The sequence below is a fragment of the Panicum virgatum genome, chromosome 9N (genome assembly GCF_016808335.1).
Source record: "Panicum virgatum strain AP13 chromosome 9N, P.virgatum_v5, whole genome shotgun sequence".
Classification (NCBI taxonomy): Eukaryota; Viridiplantae; Streptophyta; class Magnoliopsida; order Poales; family Poaceae; genus Panicum; species Panicum virgatum.
The window spans coordinates 5,162,706-5,171,120 of NC_053153.1; the positions used below are offsets into that span (position 1 = coordinate 5,162,706).

General features: G+C 42.2%; 1 protein-coding gene across 3 annotated transcripts; it reads right to left on the bottom strand.

Moving 5' to 3' along the window:
* Positions 1-751: 751 nt before the first annotated feature.
* On the bottom strand, positions 752-6,704 carry LOC120691451. Of its 3 annotated transcripts, none has more exons than XM_039974520.1 (4): positions 6,273-6,704; positions 1,977-2,592; positions 1,817-1,900; positions 752-1,145 (listed from the first exon to the last, which is right to left on the bottom strand). In XM_039974520.1, the coding sequence occupies exons 2-4, from the start codon at positions 2,542-2,544 to the stop codon at positions 1,045-1,047; spliced, it is 753 nt and encodes a 250-aa protein (XP_039830454.1). In that variant the 5' UTR covers positions 2,545-2,592; positions 6,273-6,704; the 3' UTR covers positions 752-1,044. The 3 variants fall into 3 exon arrangements, with proteins under 3 accessions (XP_039830454.1, XP_039830455.1, XP_039830456.1); XM_039974521.1 differs by having other exon boundaries at positions 1,977-2,893; positions 6,273-6,680; XM_039974522.1 differs by lacking the exon at positions 6,273-6,704 and adding an exon at positions 4,968-5,115.
* Positions 6,705-8,415: the final 1,711 nt, after the last annotated feature.

Sequence of the window (8,415 nt, forward strand, 5' to 3'; positions counted from 1 at the left end):
CTGGCGCCGGAGCGAGCTCAGGTTTGGGCCCGGCAGTCAGATCAGTGGAGGCCAACGACAAACAAACAGAGACAGTCAGACAGAAGCAAGTGGATAATAAGGTCTTATTTAGTTGTAAAATTCAAAATTTCAAATCTATCACATTAAAGAAAATCTTACATGCATGGAGTATTAAATCTAGACGAAATAAAAAATGAATCTCATAGTTTGCTTGCAAATTACGAGACGAACCTAATGAGTCTAATTAGGCTATAATTAGACACTAAATTGCTACTACAATACACATGTGCTATTGATGGATTAATTAGCTTTAATAAATTCATCCGTAGTTTACATATGGTTTCTGCAATTAGTTTTGCAATTAATCTATATTTAATATTTTAAATATGCAAAAAATTTCATTTTAAAAATTTTACCCGCGCAACTAAACGTGGACTAAGCTGATAAGGCAACTAGAAATGGGGCTTCCGATAAAAAAATGAGAAAAAGGAAAATGGGATTTGATGGCAGGGAACGTGTGGTGTGACTGAAGCGACGAACGGCTGGCCAGGCGCCAGCTCCCACTAGGCCGGGCTGAATTGGTTCACACTCCCTGAGCGAGATACGAATCTAACTGGGCCGACTCGTGTTAGCAGGCCGGGCCGGGGATCTAAATCAAATATGGGGACAATTAGTGTCTCGCGGATTTCCCACGACTACCACATTATCTCTTCTTCATCTCAAAAAAAAAAAAAAAAACCCACAATGTCTCTTCTACAAAAAAAAACATATATCACATTGACATTCACGCAAATCACCAGTACATGACAAAGGATGAAAGGAACAACAGAAATAGTTTGGTTGCCGTTAAGAATGGCAAGCTTATCTATACGAGTTACTACTAATTACATATCATTACAACAAACCCACGTCACAGGGGTGGTGGAACAGTGAAACGAATACAAAAAAGAAGAAGAAAAAAAGAAGCATTACATGGCCGGAAAAGGTGGGTCATAAAAAAACTGGAGCTAGACATTGCAGCTCTCTTGATGTTACATGAGTATCTCATTTCTGAGACTGCCGCTGCAAAGGTGTTGCCTTCGACGGAGCATTTGGGGAGACCTTCCCAAGAACGTTCAAAGCCTTCATCCGTTGCAGTTCTTTCCCTGCAAACCAGTGTTACTGTGTGATGCAATGATACACGGATTTTTAAAATGAAAACATGAACTAGGTTTTTTTTTATGGTATGAACTAGGTTAAAGTAAAGCGTCACTATATCACAAAAATGTAACTCAAAATCACAATGGATGTCTGTTTGTTTAGTTAGATGACAGATCAAGTGTAAATATGGATATCAGATATAACCAGTACCATCTGTGGTTGCTAGATACTACAGAGTACAGAGTACAGAAAGAAAGCATTACAACTTGTTAAAGTGACTTAGAAGGGATACATCAAACCGGTCAAATCCTGGATACACAGGGCATCAAAACTTTGCAACTCGTACAAAGCTAATGCAACCCATTGTGCTTAGACACATACTGACACTGAAGCTCCAAAGTTGCTGAAGGCACAGGCAACGGTAAAAATGATTGAAGGGAGGTGGGCAGGTGGCAGCATAGTATGTACTCCAATGGAGGGAGGGAGCTTAGGCAGCATAGTATGTACTTCAATGGACAAAGTATATATAGGATGGGGATGCATGGGGCATGCCACATATAGGGTAGGGAAAAACTATTGAGATGCAAAAGCATATGCTGTGCGACAAGACAGTGTAAACGAAATGACCATAACCTTCAATATGGCAAGAAAAGTAAGAATAACAGTAATATATCACCTTCCTCCACTAGGAGATGTATTGCCCTTTTCTCCAGCTCAATCGCATGCATGCTTCGCCCAGCTGCCGAAAGGGACCTAAGCTCTGAAATTAACAGAAGGGAATCAGTATTATACGAGGGGAAATCTCAAAGTTACAAAGGTGTTAACAAACTTCTTACTTCGCAAATACCCCTCCTGGGTCGAATGATCACAGCTCTCCAAATATGTCTGTAATCGATTAAATCTCTCGTTCCAGTATTGTATGTTTAACGGTTTCACATCCTCTTGAATTGCAGTGCTAGAAGCAACTGGTGGCTCAGTTTTCTCTGGCACAATTTCTGGATTTATTTTTTCAGGAGATTTGGAAGATACTATTTCTACAGATTCAGCAACAGGAGATGCCACTTGAGGCCTGTTGGCCTCCTCATGTTGAACATCTTGGTGTGCCTCCTGCTCTTTTGCTTTGTCTCTTCCATTACCTTCCAACTCCTGAGAAGGGTTCACTTTACTATGCTCAGATTCTACTTTCCTTCTTACATAAACATTATGATATCCAGGATTTGAGGGAGTATCAGTCTGCAGCCGTTTGATGCCCACAGCCTTTCCAGGTTCTGTTGTAGGACCTTTATCTTTTGACATTGGAGAAATTCCTTGAGACATATTTACGATGTTTGCACCTTTCTCTGGCAAATCAATTGTTGCTGTTTTTTTTTGGCTGACAATGCTACTTGCTTGTCTAGATGGCATGGCTCCTCCAATACATTGCTACACTATGGTTACCAATCTAAATGAAACCTGCAATGCATAAGACGCTTTCCATTCATAAGAGTATACGACGAACAAGGACCACAAAAGATAATGGTGAGTTGAAATAATGGCAAAAGGAAGTAGTAGGAAGGGAATTTTATATTCTTTTAGCCTGCTTTTAGTCTAAAATCTTAGTAATAGCAAATGTGAAGATAAATTTTAAGTAGTCCTTTCGGTCAGGCCAACGGGCTTGGCGTGATATGTCGGTTGGCTTGGCCTGACTAGGCTCTTCCGCTCTTGAGTTACAAATCAAGCCATTGGTGTGACCAAGTTGAGGGTCGTGCCGAACCTGTTGGGCATATCAAATGGGCCACTTCTTAAAACTTTAGTTCCGCATGTTATTAAACTGTTAGATTGAAAAGGCCAAAAAATAGCCTAGGAGGCATATATAGAAAAAAGGTCCTTACAGAAATTTTTATTTCATATGCCAGTGTACGTTTTACTTAGTAATTCATTTGGATGAACAGCATCTAAAGTAAAGATGAAAAACAGAACAATTCAGAACTACCACTGCACTTGCCTTTGAAACAATGACTTATTCTGTTTCTACTATGCTGTTCCAATCAAAATTTACAAATGACAATCAAATTAAATTGGCACAGAATCAGAAGTAAAAAATTACCCTTGTTTGTCAAATAATCAAGGACGAAAAGAACACAAAATTATCCAGAAATAATCTACTTAACACTTTTCATTGGATCGTCGATGATACAACAGTGGCTTTAATTTGAGAGAAACAGGTAAGAAACTAATATTTCTGGCAATTTTAGGACCCACAAAATATAGAAAATAAAGCTAACATTAAGCAAAGGTAAACCAGCCAGAACAAGCAAAGCAAATGAAAACTCCATTTTCAGTTTAAAGCAATGAACTATGCAAGGTTCCTAACAGTAATTATGCCAAATTGAGTAGTTAGCATTCTATCTTCACTCTTACATCAAAATACCATTCTACATGAGTCATAAATTATCTTGCTACTGTAAAATTCGGGCTCCTTTCATGATTACTCTATTAATTGGTTATGCCAATGCTAGTCCTGTCCAAGTAGCCACCCTCCCCAGACATTGTTTGCTTCTAAGAACAAAAAAAACATAAGAAAGTCAATAAAATTATTCTAATCTTCTTCAAACTTCAGCGCTTCATGCACACATGATTTTTTTTCTCCACTGTAAAAAACAAAGCAGTGAGTGGGATGACTCTCCACTGTGATTTTTTATTCAAAACATTCATGTCTATTTCCATACTGTTTTTGCTTTATTTGCTGGATTTTACTATTGGGTGGGTAAAATCTATGGTCGGACATATCCTGAAACTTTAGGCCAAATCCTCCACACACAACAGTTGCTATCTAAATGCATATGCTACATTAAAAACACGAATCAGATACAAATGAAAACACACTAAAAATATTCTGATGATTGAATAATGAAATCGACACTACCATGGTGCACAAAGTGTTTTGACAGGGGACTTGGTATTATATATATTTTTTTCAGCCAAGCTATAAATTGTGCGAAAATAGCAAGTTGCTAGTGTCTGCATGCTTAAAACTGAGCCCATCTAGGCCCTGTTTGTTTCCGTTTTTCTGGACCTCGCTTTTTTGAGAATCAGGATTCTGATATAAGCCAGTTGTTTGGAGAATCGGCTGACTGGATAGGCTGGGTGTTTGATAATTCTGATTATTTTGAGTCGATTCTCTAAGTTGAGGCTGACTGGATAGGCTGGGTGTTTGGTAAAATATCTGAAATGCCCTTGAGGTTGATGGTATCTATTTTTTTTTGCTGAATACGAGCAGAATTCAATAATTCTTATATTTTTTGAGTATCTTGACTACATAATTATACTACTATTAGATCAAATAGATTAATACCACAAATATACCAATCGATGTGACCAGCAACACTGAATTCGACTATAGGATTATCAACTGTTCATGAATGATGACTGTGAGGACAACTCAAATTGTCCTTGGGCACAAAATCACATCACAGCATCCAATCGGCAAACGCAGCAGAGGGCCACCATTTCAACCTTAGTTTACATTTATCAGTTCCCAAAACTCAAAATCTCGTCTTCGAATGCCCCAAAATCTGCTACCAACGAAACTGCACCAGGGGGACTACCAAGCATCCTAGCATCCTAGAACCACCACACAGCTAACAGAGCAGCTGAGATGCAGGGGAAAAGCACCACATGCTCAGAAACCAGACAACGCGCACGTGCGAAACATCACGAGCGCCATAGGCACGAATCAGGACTCAGAAGGAAAGTATTTGGGTGGTTAAGATCAGGAGGACGTGGGCGGATACCTCCATGGCAGCAGGGTACAGGAGGAGGAGCGGCAGAGATGCAGGGGAAGGTACCTTGAGGTTGATGTTGGAGCGGGACGAGAGGACTGGGCTGAACTCGGGATCCTTCTGGATGGTCCGCCACTTATGGCCTACGCGCCGGAGCAGGGAGGAGGTGTGCCGAGGGGCGGCGGGGAGGGGCCGTCGGGGAGAGGGGCAGCCGAGGAAAAAGCGCGTCGCTTATGGGCTATGCGAGTTCTGGGCGCCGGTGTGGAGAATCAGGCTTCACGTTGTTTTCGGGCTTTCCTGGTAAGCGTCGGTCTAGAAAATCGAAAACTAATCAAAATATTTGGGTGGGCTTTTCGCTTATTTTCATCCAAAATCCGCTTATAAGCGAAAAGAAACAGGGCCCTAGCCGCCATGCTTAAATTGTCTTCAATTAAAATAAGAATTCAAAATGAAAAGGTGCATGTCATATGACTCGGTTGATGATTTTAGGAAACATTCCTGCAAACAATGAAAAAGTGCTAATATTAAAAATGTAATAGAAATTTCAAAATCTATGTTAAGCTCTTGCCATTTTCTGTTAACCCAGGAACAACAAGTAAAAGTCGAGTTATTTCTTATAATCAACATCCTCAAGCCAGCATCATTAGCGCTAAAAGAACAAACGGTACCTCTTTTAGAGCCTCTAACCACATCACCGGCAGAATACAGCAAGATAAACAACATAAAAAAATTGATTGCTTCCCTGTTCTGAAGCTAAAACTGATCCAAAATTTGTCCGAAAATAGCAAGTTCGTAGTGACTTGATACCAAAGCCAAGGCCTAACTAACTTGATTGTCTCTCCTTATACAAGAAATGTGAAGATTCTGCAGTGAACATCTTAACAAGCAGAAAAGTGAAGTCGAGTGATTTCTTATAGCTGGCATCTCAAGCCAGCATCATTCATTTACAGACAAAATACACAATAGGTACTTATTTTAGAGCCTCCTGACCACTGCGGCAGCAGAAAATGCAAAATAAACAAGAAAAATCAATATTTGATTGCTTCCCTATTCTGAACCTAATTAATGTGGAAGCAGGCGTAGGGCAAACACCACGTTTCACGCCTGAGGGATTAGAGTAGAGAGTAAAGACCACAGACCAGCAGTTGCCTATCCGAATGCAACAAGATATTTGCGTTCCACAAAAGGCCATCGCCCGACAGTCTAGTATTTCAATCCCTATGCATGCCATAGAAACACAGATAAATCGCAAGCAGGGCAATTCGAGGTCCGCTCACGAGCACAGACGATTTCACAGTAGAGCCAAGCGCTCCGTCAGGGGAGCGCGGAAACATGGCTGCGTTAGACAGATGGCGGGCGCGGGACACTCACCCGAGATCGGTGGAGGCGGGGGACCCGCGCCGCGCGCCGCGGCGGTGGATTTGGTTGACGGAGGAGCGGCCGCGGCAGGGGAGGTGATCCGAGGCCCGTCGGCTCCAAGGCGGGTTGGGGATGGAGGGACCCACGACCGAGGCCTCCAGATGACGGGCGCCGGCGAGGGAGGCGGCGGCGCGGCTGATCGGCGGAGAGGCGGATTGAGGAGACGGAAGGAGAATTGGGGGGCAGGCTGAGAAAGGAGAGAATCCAACGGGCAATTCTGTGTCTGTGTGGTCGCGGCAGCCGTCGGATGCAACAGATCAACGGTCAGAGATCATGCCTGGGCCCGGGGCCACTACTCAGGATTCTCTCCAAATGCCCATTCCATAGTTCCGACTTCCAACCATGGCGAAATCGATGGAACATTTTTTTTAAGCAATATGGGGATCAATGACTTGCAGGATTAAGTACAAGCATAACTTGGCATACCAGCCGGAGATTACAGGAGGAAAAAAAGGGGAGATTACATGAAAAAGAACCGGAGAGTTACATCAAATTTTAGCATGAATCCAGTCCTTCCAGACATCAACTTCCCAAACAAGGCGACGAAACCTGCAGGACCAGTTGTCTAGGCAGTGGATGACTCGACGAAGGATGTCTGACGGGGTGGAGTTTTTGTGGTAAAAAATCAGAGCATTCCTAGCTTTCCACATGTGCCGAAGGAGGAGAAGCATGACGTCCGTCCGAGTAGTTTGAGGCAGAGGGGAGCCCGCATCGAAGGACCCAAAGCATGGGCTGGTGTCCCTCCAGGGGCGAGAGGCCAAGGCGATGCCAGATCTCCCGAGATCGAGAGCAGTCAATGAAGATGTGGCAATCGTTCTCCAACTAGCGAGATTTTTACCCGTAAACTCCGTAAACAAAAAAACATCGCATCGAATGTTTTGATGTATGCATAGAGTACTAAATAAAATCTATTTACAAAACTTTTTGTATGGATGGGCTGTAAATCACGAGACGAATCTAATGAGCCTACTTAATCCATGATTTGCAACAGCGATGCTACAATAACCATCCACTAATTATGAATTAATCATAGATTAATTAGCATCATTAGATTCGTCTCGTGATTTACAACTCATCTGTGCAAAAAGTTTTATAAATAGACTTTATTTAGTACTTCAAATTAACAAGATTTCGCCGAAAAAAATTTTGCGCTCTATCTAAACACAGCCTAGGTAGGAGGACAGAGTTCACAGTTTGAATCTTCCCGGCTCCGCAGGTTTTGTTTGAACAAGGTGAGCACGGGAGTTCAGGCGCCCGTGGTGCCGTAACCAACAGAAGAATTTAACTTTGTTCGGCAGACGCGTTGACCAGATTAACATGGAGTCGGGGTATTGGGGTCCAACTGGTGCAGAGCATGGTAGGCGCCCATATAAGTAAGGCCATTACAACTCGTAAATCCCGTAAACATTAAAAAAATATCACATCGAATGTTTAGACATATACATAGAGTACTAAATAAAGTCTATTTATAATTTTTTTGTATGGATGGGCTGTAAATCGCGAAACGAATCTAATGAGACTACTTAATTCATGATTTGCAATAGTACCATTCGTTAATTATGGATTAATCATGAATTAATTAGCATCATTAGATTCGTCTCGCGATTTACAACCCATCTGTCCAAAAAATTTTATAAATAGATTTAATTTAGTACTTCTAATTAGTAAGATTCCATCGCAAAATTTTTTGTGTTTCATCTAAACACGACCTAAACTCTTCTGATGGGGGCAGTGAGGAGGTGGCGTTGATCAGTGGAAGCAGTAAGCTGCAGAGAAAAAAAGACAATCAGAAAGTCGGCGGCGCTCTTCAGAAGCGGCAATAGTGAGTCAAGGACGGAAAAATGGGTCGAGTGTGAGGAGGGGCAGAAGACCGCGGCAGTTATTTCCGAGGAAGTGCAGTGGGAGAAAAGAGCCGGGAGAATGTTGGCTAGCGTATCACTAAGCAGCCAGTAGTTGTGCCAGAAGGATGTCAAGGTGTTGTTGCCGACCCGAACGAACGTGACGTCTCGGTAGCCTGGAGTTCAGCCCAAACGAGGCGTTTTGGATTGGGAGGAGATCCGGGCTTTGAAGCTCGTGAACGAATTTCATGAGCAGG

What these genes read in the sequence shown, in the direction of transcription:
- LOC120691451 (XM_039974520.1), bottom strand. Translation starts at nt 2,544, where the DNA reads ATGCCATCTAGACAAGCAAGTAGCATTGTCAGCCAAAAAAAAACAGCA. An exon ending in CCAGGAGGGGTATTTGCGAA is followed by an intron (nt 1,901 to 1,976) that starts GTAAGAAGTTTG and finishes TGTTAATTTCAG; the next exon opens with AGCTTAGGTCCCTTTCGGCA. An exon ending in ACATCTCCTAGTGGAGGAAG is followed by an intron (nt 1,146 to 1,816) that starts GTGATATATTAC and finishes ACTGGTTTGCAG; the next exon opens with GGAAAGAACTGCAACGGATG.